Source organism: Papaver somniferum, chromosome 4, assembly GCF_003573695.1.
Source record: "Papaver somniferum cultivar HN1 chromosome 4, ASM357369v1, whole genome shotgun sequence".
NCBI classification, from domain to species: domain Eukaryota; kingdom Viridiplantae; phylum Streptophyta; class Magnoliopsida; order Ranunculales; family Papaveraceae; genus Papaver; species Papaver somniferum.
The window spans coordinates 78,510,539-78,530,034 of record NC_039361.1 but is presented as its reverse complement, the minus strand read 5'-3'; the positions used below and the strand labels follow the sequence as shown (position 1 = coordinate 78,530,034).

The window sequence follows — 19,496 nt, the reverse complement described above, 5'->3', positions numbered from 1 at the left end:
CCAAGTTCATCTTTAATTAGTGATGAAAGTCATGTTATGTTTCAATCACTTTGAAAATGGCTTTGACGAAAAATGGTTTGTGAACAACAACAATATAACGTCCTCTAAGAATGTTTCAATGAATGAAATGAGAGTTTAGATTATATAACCATTATTGTATATAAGCATTTTGTGGAAACACATATATGTATAAATCCTTATTCCTTGAACTAAAGCATGCGTACTTTGTTGATCAAGAAAACCGAAATAAGAGCTGTGAACTCAGTCCGCGAACTGGCGGAGGTTCTCATCCCGAGAATATCTGCTGGAGTTTGTGAACTCCTTCGGGAACTTAAGTCCGCGAACTAAGTCCGCTTACTTGAGATGGTTATATCTAAAGGCGATTATTTGTGAACTTATATTAACTAAGTAATGCAAATTGTAAATCGTGGCTATAAAGTTCATGAATCGATTCGAGTGAATCAAATCGTTTTTGCTTCGATTGTATCTTGTATAGTTATATAAGATTTATACAATTGAACAACTCTATAACTAGTTCATTTTAGTCATTTGAACTAGTTATGGTGAAGAAGAATATGGTTGATATGAAAGTGCTCATATGGTTAGCCATTTGGTTAACTACTGTTGAACCAACAAATGTACATGTTTGGGTACGGTTACACAAACCTAAAATTGTGCATTTCATTTGTGTGTAACAAGCTAAGTTTTCGATCCAACGGTTGAAAGATATTAGCTTGAATCTAATCAGGTTTTCATCTAACGGTGAATATTGAATGCTTTGTTACTAAGCTAACATTGATTGCAAACCATGATTTGAAAGACTCTATAAGGGAGAACTGTAGCAATTGGGAAACCTAACCCCCACACCTCCTGTATGATACTAGTTGTATTAGCTAGAGTTGATTCTCCTTTAACCTTAGGTTTCTTCTCGAGACCCTGTAGGTTAACGACTTGAAGACTTCATTGGGATTGTGAATCCAAACCGATACTACTTTCTTGAAGTTGTGTGATCTGATCTTGCTGATTCTATCGTGTTGAGTACAATCATAACGATTGGATTGAGATTGTTATCTCCGATAGGCAAGATATAAAAGTAGTCACAAACATCTTTGTCTGATCGTTTGTGATTCCACAATATCTTCTTTTTCCGCGTCGATTAATATTATTGTGAGGTGATTGATAATTCTAGGTTGTTCTTCGGGAATATAAGTCCGGGTTATTAGTTGGTTCCTGTTCACCTTGATTTATCAAAAGACGGAACAAAAATTTGTAGGTATTTCTGTGGGAGACAGATTTATCTATTATCATAGACTTTTCTATGTGATACAAATTTGTTTATTAAAGTCTTCGACTTTGGGTCGTAGCAACTCTTAGTTGTGGGTGAGATCAGCTAAGGGAATCAAGTGCGTAGTATCCTGCTGAGATCAGAGACGTAAGGAGTGCAACTGTACCTTAGATCAGTGTGAGATTGATTGGGGTTCAACTACAGTCCTGACTGAAGTTAGTTTGTAGTAGGCTAGTATCTGTAGTGGCTTAATACAGTGTGTGTTCAATCTGGACTAGGTCCCGGGGTTTTTCTGTATTTGCGGTTTCCTCGTTAACAAAATTCTGGTGTCTGTGTTATTTCTTTTCCACATTATATTTTGTTATATAATTGAAATATCACAGGTTGTGCGTTAGTTTAATCAATTAGAATATCCGACCTTTGGTTGTTGATTTACATTGATTGATACTTGAACATTGGTCTTTGGTACCGTTCAAGTGATTTCTCTTGTATTCAATTAGACTCGCAGATTTCTATTTGCTTGAGTAAGAATTGAATCGAGAAATAGAGATATAACTCTTTGATATGCTTTATTAAGATTGAGTCTAGTTGATTCTCTTGAAAGTATATTGGAGTTAGTCCATACAGATTTTTAATCGAAAATATTGGGTGTGGTTGTTATACCCCCGATTTTTCAATTGGTATCAGAGAAGGCAAACATGTTAAAGACCTTACAAGTCTGTGTCTCTAGAAACGCTTCATCAGGTTTAAAAACCAATCGTAGAAGAAGTTCTAATAAACTGGTTATTCTCCAAAAAAGGTTGGATGAACAAATCCGGATCAACTCTGATCTTGTTGTAGAAATTGCAATACTTAAGGATTTGAAATCTATCAAAATTCCCTTGATGGATCTTAATAACTCCAGTTATTCCTCTCTGAAGAACATTCGTAAGTCAGATGATAAACAACGTTCAGATGCTGTGAAAGCTGATATGACTCAGAACTTCTCAGACGAACTTAAAGGTGTTGGCCCATGTTTGTTTTGTGATTCCTCCAATCACTTTCAACATACTTGTATGTCCTTCCAAAAGAGCCTGAAAGTTGCAAGTAATCTTCAAAAGAAAACTAAACAACTCTTTGCTTCTCTAGAAGGATGTACAAAACTATCAGGAAACCCTAAACAGGAAAGTGCTAATAGTATGGGAGATTTTTCTTTAAAATCAACATCACCCTTTCAATGGTTTCTTGACAGTGGATGTAGTAGACATACGACAGGTGATCTCACGTGGTTTGTTTCTTCAAACGACTATGAAGGAGGACCAGTAACATTTGGAGATGGGAGTTGTTGCTGCATAAGCAAGAAAGGGATGATCCTTGGATATTGGTCTTTGGTACCATCCAAGTTATTCCTTGTGTTTGATTAAAGACTCGTTGATTTCTATTAGTTTGAGTAAATCAAAATTACAAGAGAGAGATATTAACTCCTCGATATACTTTAGTCTAGATTGAGTCTAACTGTCTAGTTGATTCTCTAGCAAAGTATATTGGAGTTAGTCCATACAGATTGCTAAGCGAAATATTGGGTGGTGTTGTTAGACCCCCGCTTTTTCAGATGTGACATTGTAGACAAAACTGGGAAATTAATTTTTCAGGAAACTCGTAGTAAAAACAACTGTTATATTCTGGATACTCAGTTTAGCAATTGTTGCAATTTGACTAAGGTGGAATCTACCCATCTTTGGCATGAGCGTTTTGGTCACATCAACTATCGTCTTCTAACTAAGATCATTAGCAAAGAACTCATTAGAGGCGTTCCCAAGATCAATGCAAAGATTGAAGGTGTGTGGTTCCTTTCAAAAGGGTAAACAAACGAAAGTTCACCATAAATCATCCCGAGATATTCTCACTAAAGCTCCACTTGATTTAATTCATATGGATTTCTTCGGACCAATTCAACAACCTACTGTTGGTGGTAAGAATTATGCTTTGGTTATGGTAGATGATTACACCAGGTTCACTTGGGTTGCGTTTCTATCTCATAAGAATGAAACCCTTGATGAATTCAAGATTATTGTTAAGAGAATCCAGAACGAACAATGTCGCAAACTAAAGAAAATTAGAAGCGACCGTGGAACTGAATTCAAGGACACTAAGGTGTTTGAATTTTTTGACGAACTGGGAATTATTCAACAATATTCTCCACCCATTACTCCTCAAGCTAATGGAGTTGCAGAAAGAAAAAACAGAAACATTCAAGAAATGGCCAGGGTAATGCTCCATAACAGAAACTTACCTTTAAGGTTTTGGGGAGAAGCTGTTTTCACAACATGCTATTTGATCAACCGTGTCTACCTACGGTATAAAACCCTTAACACTCCTTATGAGTTGTGGTATGGTAGAAAACACAACTTGCACTATCTAGGAGTGTTCGGTAGTAAGTGCTACATTCTAAAAGATCGAGAACAGAGAGGGAAATTTGATACCAAAAGTGATGAAGGTATCTTCCTTGGCTATGCTTCAGATAGTCGTGGTTTTCGAGTGTTTAATCTCAGAACCCAGGTCATGATGGAATCTGCCAATGTTATCATCGATGATATTAGTAATTTTCATCACGATAATCCTCATGCTGAATTGCTTCCAACTGAGACAATTGAGAAATTCAAAGATATACCAGAATCAGTTGAAGTCATACCAACTGTCGCTGATCCTAATATTTCTAGTGACGAGGAGAAGAGCACTGATCAGGCTACTCCTGACGAACAAGAACGTGTTCCTCCACGACACCTCAGGTTTCAAAGGAATCATGATACCAATAGTATTATTGGAGGAAGAGATTCTACATCTAAGACTAGAGGACAACTTCAAAATATTTATAATTTTGGTTGTTATCTGTCACAAGTAGAACCAAGAAATATTGATGAGGCTCTTAGCGATCCCTTTTTGGTGAATGCAATGCATGAAGAGTTAAATCAATTTCAAATACAAGATGTGTGAGAACTTGTACCTTGTCCCTCCAATATTAATATTGTTGGTACAAAATGGATATTCAAGAATAAGTCTGCTGAATTTGGCACAATTTTCAGAAACAAAGCCAAACTTGTCGCTCAAGGATATTCACAGATTGAAGGAAACGACTTTGACGAAACCTTTGCTCCAGTGGCACACCTTGAGTCTATTAGATTTTTGTTAGCTCATGCTTGTTTTCTTAAGGTTAAGATATTCCAAATGGATATAAAATCCGCATCCCTAAACGGAATTTTAAAGGAGGAAGTCTATGTCGCTCAACCTAAAGGATTTGAAAACCTTGATTTCCTAGATCATGTTCTTAAGCTGAAAAAGGCATTATATGGGTTAAAACAAGCACCTAGAGCCTGGTTTGAAAAACTTACGACTTCTCTTATTATGAAAGGTTTTTCAAGAGGCAGAGCTAATAAAACTTTGTTTACCAAGTGGAGTGGGAAAGATGTTGTGATTTCTAAGGTCTATGTAGATGATATCATCTATGGTTCAACTTCTGAGAAGCTTGCAAACGATTTACAAGTCTCACTTGCTAAAGAATTTGAAATGAGCAATGTTGGTGAATTTAAATTCTTCTTAGGACTACAAATTCAACAGCATAAGGATGGAATTTACTTATCCCAAGAAAAATATGCAAAGGACCTTGTCTCACGATTCGGTCTGGATAAGTCAACTCCAAAACTGACACCTATGCCCACTACTGGTAAATTGCACAGAGATGAGAAATGAGTAAAAGTTGATCAAAAATTATATCGATCTATTATTGGTAGACTTTTATATATTACAACCACTAGACCTGATATTTCTTTTAATGTTGCTTGTTTTGCTAGATTTCAGGCTAATCTAAAGGAATTCATCTTGCAGCCACACTGTCGGGTATGGTCTATCTTACACTTTTGATACTAACACTGACCTTTCTGCTTATTCAGATACTGATTGGGTAGGATGTGTAGAAGACAGAAAAACTACATCAGGGGGATTCTACTATGTGGGACTGAATCTTGTGGCTTGGCATAACAAGAAACAGAATTCACAATCCTTGTCTACATGCGAAGCCGAGTATATATTGCTGCTGGGTCATGTTGCACTCAACTTCTATGGATGAAACAAATGCTGGATGATTATGGAATTGATACTGGAATAATGAAGATCTTTTGTGATAACTCTAGTGCGATTCGAATCGCAGAGAATCTCGTTGAGCACTAAAGATCAAAGCACATTGATATAAGGTACCGTTTTATTCGAGATCTTTATGAAAATGGTATCATAAATATGAAATTGTTTCCTTCTGAACAACAGTTGGCTGACATTCTCACCAAACCTTTAGACACTGCTACAGTTCAACACTTACAGCAGTCTATTGGTGTTGTTTTGGTTCATTAGTTGTTTCCATGACTCTTGCCCCTGTGCTTATTTCGATCTTTTGGGCAATTTTGGAATTCCAATGAGTGCTTACTTCAATTATGCTTTTGTTTGCATAGGTTGATTTCGTGTCGGGATCTTTTTTAGTGTAATTTGTCCAAAGAAATCCTACTTTTCTTTTGAAATTAAGGTCGCTCTTGTTGTTCTTTCAGGAATGACATTTATGGGGGATAGTTCTTAATTGAACTTGTGCTTAATTGCCAAATCTTTATGGGGAGTGCGGCTTTGGAATATTATAAGAGTTATCTTGTATCTTTATAAACTCCTTGATGAAAGCATTTAGCTTCGGCTTTATGATTGCATCTAAACAAGTTGATATGTGCTTTCTTTTGGTCATGAAATGTCTCTTTTGGAAATTTCATTAGGATCCCTTTTTCGTACCTTTGTCAATTTTATTGACAAAAAAGGGGAGAATCAATATGTAGTTCACACTACAAATACATATGGTTTTCGGATCATTATGTAAGGGGGAGTGGTTTCCATGTGAGATGGAGTATTGACTAAGGGGGAGCGATACATATCACCATAGTATTGTTGTCGAAGTTGTGATACAATTGAACTTTGATGTTGCATAATTATACTATGACACTGTATAAAAATGATTGAGAATACTTGTTTTCTCATTGTTATAGCTACGGATTTTCAACAACGATGATGCTGAACTTACAACCTTTGGGATCATTGGAGTACTTGGAAGTGACGAAGATTTCGAGTAATGTTGAAGATTAGGCATGTGGAATAGGAGCTACAAAAGTTTATTCATTTATTTTTGTATTTCATATGTATTGATAGTTTTGTCACTAAAATTGACAAAGGGGGATATTGTTAGAGCACTGCTCGGTCGAACTCGCATGCGTTGCTATCTCAAGCATGTTTGTCAATGTTAGTGATTAAAACTATAAGTCTTGATTTCTAGTCTACTGTAGCTAATGTAATACCCCGATTTAGGCAGTGGTTCGCCGATGGATTGGAATATAGGTAATGGTTTGTCCTTCCCTAACACCGAGGACTTTTCAGCATAATTGGCTCCATAGTTGGCAGAAAACTCTGCAGTTAAGCGTGCTCGGGCGGGAGAAACCCTGGGATGGGTGACCTTCCAGGAAGTTGCTGCCGGATGACCGCAGCGATGCCCGTTGAAAACCCCACTCTGCCGGATAACCGCGGTGGCTAATTGGGGACAATATCGGTGGAGGGATGGGTCATTACAAATAGTATCAGAGCCGACGATGGGTCACCTGCCGAGGGTGGGAAGGTACGCTGGACGGGGTTGGTCCAGGTCCTTCTCATGAGGGGTAGGCAACGTCGGAGATCTGGGATTGAGAATATATTCTAGCGCCGAGGACGACTCCAATTTAAGGTGGTGGTATTGTAATACCCCGATTTCGGCAGTGGTTCGCCGATGGATTGGAATATAGGTAATGTTTTGTCCTTCCCTAACACCGAGGCCTTTTCAACATAATTGGTTCCAGATTGGCAGAAAACTCTGCAGTTAAGCGTGCTCGGGCGGGAGAAATCCTGGGATGGGTGACCTCCCGGAAAGTTACTGCCGGATGACCGCAGCGATGCTCGTTAAAAACCCCACATTTCCGGATAACCGCAGTGGCTAAGTGAGGAAAATAACGGTGGAGGGACGGGTCATTACAGCTAAGTCTCGGATTAGGATAGAAAGTGTAGTTAAGATCAAGAACTCCATGACGATCATCATACAAGACGAAGAACTATTCAAGGAATTGGTGGAACTTCATCGACTAAAAGGTATGTGGAGACTTGAACTTATCTATCACTCAAAAGTCTATTTACTCTATCTCCTATCTTGAGACAAAAGTCGTTTTGCTATATAGACTTTGATTATACACATTTGCTATTTCGAGCCGAGTTTATCTCGCTTATCTATTTCTCGAAATATGTGTTGGTAAGCTTTCGCTTTGGCCAAGTTCATCTTTACCTAGTCACGAAAGTAATGTTATGTTTCAATCACTTTGAAAATGGCTTTGACGAAAAATGCTTTGTGAAGAACAACTATATAACGTCCTCTAAGAATGTTTCAATGATTGAAATGAGAGTTTAGATTATATAACCATTGTTGGATATAAGCATTGTGTGGAAACACATATATGTATAAGTTCTTATTCCTTGAACCAAAGTATGCGTACTTTGTTGATTAGGAAAACCGGAACAAGAGCTGTGAACTTAGTCCGCGAACCCACCCTGCGAACTGGCGGAGGTTCTCATCCCGAGAATATCTGTTGGAGTTTGTGAACTCCTTCCGGGAACTTAAGTCCGCGAACTAAATTCGCGTACTTGAGTTGGTTATATCTAAAGACGATTATTTGTGAACTTATATTTATATTAACTAAGGAATACAAATTGCAAACCGTGGCTATAAAGTTCATGAATCAATTCGATTGAATCAAATCGTTTTTGCTTCGATTGTGTCTTGTATAGTTATAAGATCTATATAATTGAACAACTCTCTAAATAGTTCATTTGAGTCATTTGAACTAGTCATGGTGAAGAAGAATATGGTTGATATGAAAGTGCTCATATGGCTAACCATTTGGTTAACTACTGTTGAACCAACAAATGTACATGTTTGGGTACGATTACGCAAACCTAAAATCGTGCATTTCATTTGTGTGTAACAAGCTAAGTTTTCGATCCAACGGTTGAAAGATATTAGCTTGAATCTAATCAGGTTTTCATCTAACGGTGAATATTGAATGCTTTGTTACTAAGCTAACATTGATTGCAAACCCTGATTTGAAAGACTATATAAGGGAGAACTGTAGCAACTGGGAAACCTAATCCCCACACCTCCTGTGTGATACTAGTTGTGTTAGCTAGAGTCGATTCTCCTTTAACCTTAGGTTTCTTCTCGAGACCCTGTAGGTTAACGACTTGAATACTTCATTGGGATTGGGAAGCCAGACCGATACTACTTTCTTGTAGTTGTGTGATCTGATCTTGCTGATTCTATCGTGTTGAGTACAATCGTAACGATTGGCTTGAGATTGTTATCTCCGATAGGAAAGATATAAAAGTAGTCACAAACATCTTCGTCTCATCGTTTGTGATTCCACAATATCTTCTTTTGACGCGTCGATTAAGATTATTGTGAGGTGATTGATAATTCTAGGTTGTTCTTTGGGAATATAAGTACGGGTTATCAATTGGTTCATGTTCACCTTGATTTATCAAAAGAATGAACAAAAAATTGTAGGTATTTCTGTGGGAGACAGATTTATCTATTTTCATAGAATATTCTACGTGATACATATTTATTTATTAACGTCTTCGACTTTGGGTCGTAGCAACCCTTAGTTGTGGGTGAGATCAGCTAAGGAAATAAAGTGCGTAGTATCCTGGTTGGATCAGAGACATAAGGAGCACAACTGTACCTTGGATCAGTGTGAGATTGATTGGGGTTCAACTACAGTCCAGACCGAAGTTAGTTTGTAGTAGGCCAGTGTCTGTAGCGGCTTAATACATTGTGCTAAATCTGGACTAGGTCCCGGGGGTTTTATGCATTTGCGGTTTCCTCGTTAACAAAATTCTGGTGTCTGTGTTATTTCTTTTCCGCATTATATTTTGTTATATAATTGAAATATCACAGGTTATGCATTAGTTCAATCAATTAGAATATCCGACCTCTAGTTGTTGATTTACATTGATTGATACTTGAACATTGGTCTGTGGTACCGTTCAAGTGATTTCTCTTGTATTCAATTAACAGATTTCTATTTGCTTGAGTAATAATTGAATTGATAAAGAGAGATATAACTCTTTGATATACTTTATTAAGATTGAGTCTAGTTGATTCTCTTGAAAGTATATTGGAGTTAGTACATACAGATTGCTAATCGAAATATTGGGTGTGGTTGTTATACCCCCGCTTTTTCATCTCTACCTCCATCCGAGTTCCTGTGGACATTGCCATATCCGTGAAAAATACAGTTTTTCTTGTGGAAAGCATTGACCAAATTAAGGCCTTTCGACCTTCGAAACCAACATCCTCCGCCGATGCAACTCTGATCCGAAGACTGCTACTGTGTTCCAGTATCATGTTATTGTAGGCTACCCGCTTACCATTCTAAGTGTACTTGATGAATCTTGGGATTTTATATATCCTCATGTACAGTCCTCTATTAGGGCAATTCATACGGAAATGTACAAACTCAAATTTTTGTTGAGTCAGGTGGATGGTCAAATGGATTTTTGCACTCTGGGAAATAAGTGGGCGGTTGACCGTCAACCGCCAGAAGGAAGTGCTGTCGCTGGCGTTTGAATGACAAACGCTGGCGCTCGTGCTACAATCGGTGGAGTTTGTATTACAGGCGCTGGCGTTTGAACCAAGATCGCCAATGACTAGTTTTAAACGGTCACCGGAACGGCTAGTTTGTACCTCCATAAGTATGGCTCGATTTTGATCTCACAAATTCACAACAATTTCGGATCAAACTTTTCTTAATTTAAATTGCTTTCGATTTTCAACCATGAATCCTGATTTTGATTCTTATGAGGAAGATATGGAGTTGGATGAAATTTTGTATGAAGAAGAGAAAGAAGTATGTATGGAGTTTTTGCGTCAAATGGATGAAGATGCAATTCAAGATAGAAGAAGGCGAAATTTTATGTTGCAATTACAAACCAGGATCATACCAAAGCCTTTAGAGCCATATGAAGTTACGACCAGAAGATGTACGTGGCGAGATCGACGTTTTTACCACGAAAAGATGATGCATGATTATTTTAATCATGATTGTGTTTATTCCGATGAGAATTTTCAGCGACGATTCCGTATGGGCCGCAACTTGACGCAGAGGATTATTACCGAGATTTGTGAGGTAAAACTTTTGTTTAATTATTAGTATGATGCACGACATGTACGAGGATTTAGTCTCGAACAAAAGGTCAATGCGTACCTCCGTATACTATGTTACGGGGTACCAGCGGATTCCACGAATGATTACATCCGTATTGGGAAAACAACCGCCTTTAGGTATCTCAAGTTTTTTTGCGAAATAATAATCGAGCATTTTGGTCCAACCTTTATAAGAAAACCTACTCAGGAAGATGTTCAAAGAATAACGCAGACTAATATAAGGGTCATTATCCAAAACCAACTGTAATTTTGGAAGCTTCAGATACTTATGATTGTTGGTTTTGGCATGCTTTTCTTGGAATCCCGGGTTCAAATAACGATCTCAACGTTTTATATAAGTCACCATTGTTTGAATATATTAAGAATCGAATTGCGCCGTACTGTAATTTCACCATCAACGGTCATCAGTACACTCAGGGTTATTATCTAGCAGATGGAATCTATCCAGAATGGTCAACTCTTGTTCAAGCTTATAGTCAGGTAGGTTTTGGACCGACGACTTCGAAGGATATGAAGTACTTTAACACCAAACAAATGAAATTCAAAAAGGATGTTGAATGCGCTTTTGGCATACTGAAAAGAAAGTTCGCCATCATGGCTAGGCCGACACGCTTTTCTGATCTCCAACAAATGAACAAAATTATGCTGACTTGTATCATTCTGCATAACATGGTGATTGAAGAAACCATATGTGACCCAACCTAGACTAGTTTTCCAGATTAAGATTTGAGGCCGAATGTTATGGTGGAGCATGAGCGTCCTGCAAGAGAATATAGACTTGCCACTGATAGACTCCAAAACCGGGGAATCTATGGACAACTAAGACAAGATTTAACTAAGCACCTTTGGGCTTTAAAAGGAGCAAGAGACGATGCGCGGGGGCGAGGCAGAGGGAGAGGCAAACATATGTCATTTTCAATTTACTGTTGTTTATTTTAATTAATATTTTTTTAATTTAAAGTTGTTTGTTTAAACAACTACACTTAAAATTAAAATTAAGGCAATTATATTAAAACTAATTTTAAATAATCGAGTGCAATCAAATTAAACTTAACTATATAAAAATTAAAATCAATTATCAAGACTGTATTCATCTTCTTTTTCTTCTAAGGCATCATCTTCGTCTTCTTCCACATTCTCAAACTGGCTGGTTTATTGAGGGACTTGTTGTTGTTCGGCCGCATCCATTTCCTTATTCCATACATCAAGTTGTCGTTCATTCATTGTTGAAGTTTTCAAGGCGAGTAGCTTGTTTAGCTTACAATCCCTGTAATATTGTTCTCGCGAAAGACGACTTTTTCGTTGTTGATTTATAGCAATGCCACGGTCCCTGGCTCTATCTGCTTCTATCTTCAACTCGAATTCCTTGTGATCAGCATAGTTGAACTCGTTTGAACCTACTTCTAATGCTCGTTGGGCCGCGTCTCTCGCTGCTTTTGTAGCTTTGTGACCCCCTCCTCTTCTTCTCTTGACGTTGGTGTTAACGTCTAGATTAGTGTTGTGTTATTCCTGACTACTTGGAGACTCAGTATATGGATATCCAGTTGCTTCAGGTGAGGAAGCATGCCCACCATTCTGAAAATCCTGCGAGACTGGACTATGTGGTGATCTTGCAGGAACTTGATTACCTTCCAACAAGTATGGATTAAACTTCTTAAGCACCCTCAAAATGGTGAAACAAGTTTCATGTTGGAAGCTCAATTTGTGGGATCTTTTCCACTCTTCCCGACATCTCATTCCATATCCGGTTCGGTATCACCACGTCTTTTGTTGCGCCACATTTGAGTGATAAAAGCTACATATTCATTAACGGATGCTGAAATTGTGTGAAAACGATGACACAACCCATCGGCATCACGTCTATTGATAAATACCATTGATTTCATCTAATGTATATAATACATAATTTCTACAAAGTGACTCGTCTTCATCCATCGTATACTTGAAACCAAGAATTCTTGCGTTTCTTGGTTGTGATTGTGGTGCATTTTGTTGTGATTGTTGTTGTGTTTGTTGTGTTATTTGTTGTTGTGATTGTTGTGGTGTTTGTTATGGTGTTTGTTGTTGTGATCGTTGTTGTGATCAGTGCGACGAGGATGCCATATTTGTTAGAAATGAAATTTATAGAGATGAGATTTTTTTCTGGTAGATTGAGTTGATATAAATAGTTTTGTTTGAAATAAAAGAAAAATTAGAGATGGTATGATATTATGAAATTTTGTGGTAGAGACGAAGAAGGTGTGAGTTTTAAGTTTGGAGATGAACTGATAGGAAAACAAAAAGGAGCAATAGCCGTTGGCGGTTTTGGGAAAAACGCGGTGCTTTAACCAAAGACTCTGTGAATGACTGGAGAACGGGAGTTTCTAGGACATGCGCCAGCGCTTTTGCCACAAACGCTAGCGTTTGTGCCATGCTCGCTCGGTCTTCCATCACACGCGCGTCTCTTCTTCCTACTCACCCAACAAACCAACAAATCCGTTAGTTTGTACATCCATTTTTCATGTTTGTTAAGACTATAGTGGGATCAAAATGAACAAATCCTTATTCTGTTGAGTTCATATGAACTGCTCTTAGTTTAACAAATTTCATGCTTCAAAAAAAGGGGAAAAAAACCATCATAGTTGACTTGAGAAAAAGAATCTTCATAGGTGATTACAAAGATTCAATGACGAATAAAAAGATTCTAACTATCCGTAGGAACACTTTTGAAAATAAAATTCATCTGTAGATGTAGTAGCTCTTCTTCTCAAGCGTATTTCTTTCCTTCGGCAATAAGAGATTCGCGTTGTTATCTGAAAATTGTGTAGACTTCCCTGCCAACAACATATCATAATAAATCTTCTCTTTGAAGTCAATAGCGTCACCTGCTCCCATCCAGTTGCCATTAGAAACAAATTTTATCCACCGTCCACCATTTCCCTCTCGCACGGGTTGCACCTAGTAATATATATGCTCAAACTCCATATTCGTGATCATGAATATTTTTCATCAATTTAGTTAACCTTATCTTTTAATCTAGTTAAACATGTTTGTTTTATCATTAACAGCCATAATAATCTGTCTGAATTCATTTATACTACTGTACTGATGATTATCATACTTTATTCGGGATAATATATTATATATATTTTTATTAATGGTCGACCAAGCTAATAATTTGCAATAGTTAAGCAACTAATCATGTTCAATAATTAAAAAGCTTCCCATAAAAAAGGAAACTCCTGATGAAAATTTCAGTTGTACACTAGGGTAGGTCCTTCCTGAGGTACTATAACCTACACCTTGCTTTCTTAAACCCATCAAAATATCACAACACTAAAACTATAAGTACGACATGATTATTACATCTAAGTTTTACTATGCACAAATATTTTACACCGGTTAGATCCTGAAAATTAAAGTTCAATAATTTCATCATCCTAGTATGGTGGTTGTGTTAGAAGGATGTTTGAACCTGCACCATGCATTCCACAGTAGTTTTCTCAAAATGTATACAATTTCGTTGCTGGTGACCGTTGAGAACCAACTGTGACACCGCCCATACAAGCAAATGCCTTTATAATTAATACTTAGGAAAGTGGTAAATTGTTGCTGATATTGAAGATAAAACATCACCAATATTTAAATTCCTACGGACCGGTCCAAAAAAGAAAGGAAAAAAAGGCGGAACAAATATATACATAAACATCCAGAGATAGTCCACTCGTGTACACCCCCGTTTCCACTTTCCAGTGAAACCATAAACGCTTGTGTACAAACATATACAGCATGGTTGAAAAATTAAAGCGGATGACAGAAATGGACAATGTAGTACTATTATGCTTATAGTAGTACAGTTCTCTAACATGGAGATGCACATGCATGTTCTTCTTTTAGCTAGTCACTACTACTACTGATCTGAATTCTCTGATTATACATCATTCTGAAATTTCAATTCGGTAAATCATTCACATTGGTTTTTATTTCGACCCTACCATGCACCAGAGGTATCTCATCCTGACTTGGTACCTGTAAAAGTAAAACTAATCAATAGTACAGTTAGATAGCCTAGCTAGTTAATTCTTTACAGTACTAAGCAGGTTCCTTTGTGCTTCATCAAATCAAACCCTAGTGTATATCAATTATACTTGTCTCGTGATAATTAATTAAAACATCGGTTTAACCAAAAAGATGGTTCAATTAGGTCAGATGACCCATCAAGTTAACCAAACAGACAGTTATGGAGGATGCGACAAGATTTTGCTATTAAAACGAGCCAGCTGAATTATGACTGTTGAAAGGTCGCCTTATGAAAACTTCTCTGGCCTCCTAGAGGAGTAGCTAAGTGGCGCATGATACCTGATCATTCGCATAGAAATTTATGTTGAATTGTTCATTAATGTATATATCTGCATCCTTGAGAGTAACTATGGAGCGTCGGGACGGAGGAGCTCGGGGCAAGTGGTTGCAAACTGCACCCACTTGCTAACTAGTTCCAAGAAATATACATATTTTTACATAGAGCTCCATAAATTGGAGCTTTAATTCATATTTTGTCCCCTTCTTACCGTTGATTCTGGCTGCATCCACTGAGCATGCTTGACTCTATAGATATTTCATCAGAATAACTATCATGGGTGACAGGCTACTCGCCACCGGACGATTATATTGATTTAGTTAACCCACAGAATGTACATGATTGTAGCTAGGATTCAATGAGGATTTAAATCTTCACTTGCGGCAAAACTTTGCAACCCATGGTGCGTGGTAGCTAGGCCGTACCAGATATACGTATATATGATTGACTTTCTTATTTTGTGTTAGTCAGTGTGCATGAAAATATAATACAATGTACATTTGGTTGAGAAATGACCAGCATCTGGACCTCACAAACACCTGATGATAAGCTGTGTTTGTGTGTAGGGTCTCTTGGTGAGCTTGTTAGGCTGTGGTGGTGGTTCCCATACAAACTTTAATATGGCTATTGGTTTTTAGGATGCATAGGACCCATTATTACTACCACCCTAAGATCACAGTCCCAAACCTGAAGTAACATGAGATGCATGGCAAATTAAGATATAGATATAGAGTCACTGTGAATATTGTTGTTTTCACTTGTATAGTAATAGTATACTGTTAAATTATTTTCAGAACACTAGCTAATGTCAAATTTTATTGATGAGCACAATAAATTGTTTGTCCATATCTATGTGAGTGTGCGTGAGATAGAGACAGAGCTACTAGGGTTTTGGTGAGCCATATTCCCGTCCTGAATTATATAGGTAAAAGCTAGTGAAAAAATCCGGTTAGTTTAGAGTTTAGACCTAACATTGCATGCATAATATTGAAGTAGTGGAAATCATATACTTACCATTAACGAACAAATAGAATAAATATATGAATCTTTAAGTTAACAATCCAAGCAACAGTGAACAAAAAAACAGCAAAAAATACCTGTTAAATCTTGTCTTTACCAAACCCTAAGATAACCACAAAAATGAAAAAGATGAATAAACTGAAATTTTGTGGGGGAAATCAAAAGCAGCCAGCAGAAAACAGCCATGGAAAGAAGAAAAAAATATGCTTTTGAATTTGATATACATTTCATCAATCAGAAATGGGGTGAGGGAGGGACATGAATCAAGGCATAAGCTTAATTAAGTAACTGATCGAACTAAGAATGGTGATCAGCGCTGTCATGTCTTTCATTCCCTTCATGATGTGAATGGGGAGACTGATCGGATTCCGTTGCTTGATGATGGTGATGCTGATCCGAAATACCCATGTTAGGCCATGCTCGATAAGCATTAAGCGCGGCCAGCATACCCAGATGACCTTCATGAGTAGTAGTAGAACCACTACCATTAGTATTATTACTAGTAGTAGAGGTAGCTAATAAACCTGCACCCAATTGTTGATGGCTAGATAATAAAGCCATTGGAGGAGGAAAATTCATAAAATGTAATCCACTGGACATTGAACCTCTATACATAGTAGGGTTACTCACTGAAGGAAATGTCCAAATTGGATCACCACTCATAACTTGATTATTGGTATTAGGGTTTTGAACCATCCATACTGTCCCACCAGATGGAATTTGACTTGCTGGTATGGAACCTGTTGAACTTGATTGTAAGAAGTAGTTACCAAATTGATGAAGATTCTGCTGATGTTGTTGTTGTGACGATGGATCTTCTTCATGCTGTTCGGATCGACGCTTTCGTCCTACATCTGTATCAACCGACATATCTAAACATGGAACGTCCCGTAATTCCTGCTTAGCTTGTAACATTTGATTTACATTACTGTTGTTGTTGTTGTTGTTGTTGTTGTTGTTATGACTAGAATTCTGAAAATTCAGTAGTGTGGAAGTTGAACTATTATTGCTATCTAATCCACCGGGAAATAAAAGCCGCGAAGAAGATTCGTCTATATTTCTTTCCCATTCACTCCTAATCCTTAACTGTGGATTAGTCGTCAAGGCGAAATTCGGATTAAAATAACTACTTCTTAGTGGAGCTGACATGGTAGAACCAGAACTACGAAGCGATATATTAAGAGAAGTAAAATTAGCAGGAATTGTACCGGTTCCAGTAGCGGCGATAACAGCTGGTTCAGCTTGTTGAAGTAACCATTCAATAGTTTCACCATCAGATTTATGTCCAAGTTCTCTTGTTAATTGAAAAACCCTTGCTGCACAAGTAGCCGGCATACGAATCCTACGTCCTCTTCCATCGACTTTTGTATGTCGATCCTTGGTGGATGTTCTCTTTGGTGGTGGTTTCTTAACAACAGCGCTGGATGTCGACGATGATAAATTGTTTTCTGATATTGTTTGAATAGTACTTGAATTATTGGATGCTCCTCGAAAATTAATCGTCGTAGTATTAGTTTCTGTTGACGATATCCCTAACGATGGGTAACCAGAACTAGAACATATATCTTCTTCTTTCTTTTCTAACAACTGTAATGGAAAATTTGGCCTTCTTAAACCATTTTCTCCTTCCATGATCATAAAACACTTGAACCAAACTAATTAAGATATACTCCACTAAGCTCAATAACTAGCTAAGCTTAGCTCTTGATAGTTATCAACTACTTCAAAATATTGTTGTGGTTGATCTTCTTCTTCCTCTTCTTCTCTTTAATTACTTGCTAATCATCTGTTGAAGTTTTTCTTTTTCTTACTTGATCAATTTTCTTCCATGGATGGAATAATAGTAGTATATCATGTGTTTTGCTTGAGAATTACTTCGAAAAATAATTATATCCTGGACGGATTTATTCTTGCTTGTACATAGTGTGTGTGTGGAGTAGAGAGAGAGAGGAGATAAGAGAAGAAGAAGAGAGGAAGAACACCAAGGGGAGCTTTTAAGCAAGAAAGACAATGGGTAATAGGAATTATATTGGTGGCTTGAAAAAGCAATATTTTCTCAAAAGAAAAAAAATTTATTTTATTTTTCTCTTTATCAATTAATTAATTCAGAATTCGATTCTGCGTATATTTTGTTGTTGCTGTAACTTATTCAGAACCTAGTTAGTAAGTTCGCGAATCATTCGCGAATTTTTCCGTATCACGAATTTTACCGTCTTATTCGTGTACGTTTGCAACTCCGAACCCAAGTCGCGTATTATGTGGCATTCCCGGATTATTCGCGAACCGTTCACGAATTTTACGTATTCCGAATGATACGTCCGCTTAATTCGCCATAAATTCTTTAGTTTTTACTTTTCAAAGACTCCACTTTTTGGGCTTTACTGCCTTCCGAGCATACACGACTGAATATTAGACGTGTTGTAATTTTTATGAAACAAAAACGACTGAAGAGATTTGAAGGTGAAGGTGAGAGAGATCTCAAACTCACTAACCAAGCATTTAAACCACCATACGACGTCCTCTTGGATAACTAATGTTGTATATATTATTAATATCATCATATTAAGTTTATTTTTTCTTTAAATAATTCACACATATGCATAAAAATTGGTCTATGACCTTATAAATACAAATTATTTGTTATATATAGATACCGAATTTTCAGAGCCGAACTCACATTTATAAATCGAATTATACACGTACGTATGTCGTTCCGAATTACTGACGAATCACGTCCCGTTGACCGAATTTTGGACCGAATCTGGATTTTACAAAACCGTATAATACTCGTACGTTTGTCGTTCCGTACATTTGCCGAATCCCGAATTGCTAACTAGGATTCAGAATTCATTTTCTTGGGTGTAATTTTTGGAAATTCTAGTTTTTTATTGTGGTTGGACAGTCCCTTGGTTCAGACTCCACGTGCGGTGCTCTTTATCATTCAATCCATAAAGACAGTGGTGGCCAAAGTGTGGGACCCAAATCCCAAGTCAAAAATAACAGAGACTGAAAAAGGAAAAGGCTTATTAACCCGTGGGTCCAATCATTGCCCTCTCTCTGCCTTACTGTGGCTTCCTTTTCTTTACTTGCCCTTTTCTTTCTTTACCATGGGATTTTTGGGGATACTACTCCGACCAGTACACTATGGCCCGTATAAGTATAACACATACCGACAGGAATCAACTAACTTCCTCTCTACGTATCTAGTATCGAATCAAATCTGCATCCGTTATGAGCGACGCGCTTAGGGTGTTCATATCGGGAAGGAAAGAAAGGAAGAAACACCAAAATACACATCCATATAAGCCTCAATTTATTTCCGGTGATGAATCCTGAACAAAAGTATAATGGGGCACAATTTTTTCCGGAAGCTCCAGTTATTATCTTGCTTGGCAACACAAACAAAGACATCCCATTTCAATTTTTTCTCAAGTTTATAAGGCCGAGTACTATGATAAGAGATATCTCTTCCCTATCCACTAATTATAGGGAAGGGATATGCGTCACAAGGCAATCTCACTATGATCTGCTTTCATCCCTTCCATAAACTGCAC

At 37.4% G+C, this 19,496-nt stretch overlaps 1 protein-coding gene across 1 annotated transcript; it reads right to left on the bottom strand.

The window, feature by feature from the left end:
* Window positions 1–15,944: 15,944 nt before the first annotated feature.
* On the bottom strand, window positions 15,945–17,929 carry LOC113275972 (transcription factor TCP14-like). The gene has a single exon (XM_026525559.1). The coding sequence runs from the start codon at window positions 17,578–17,580 to the stop codon at window positions 16,240–16,242; it is 1,341 nt and encodes a 446-aa protein (XP_026381344.1). The 5' UTR covers window positions 17,581–17,929; the 3' UTR covers window positions 15,945–16,239.
* Between the last annotated feature and the right edge of the window lie 1,567 nt (window positions 17,930–19,496).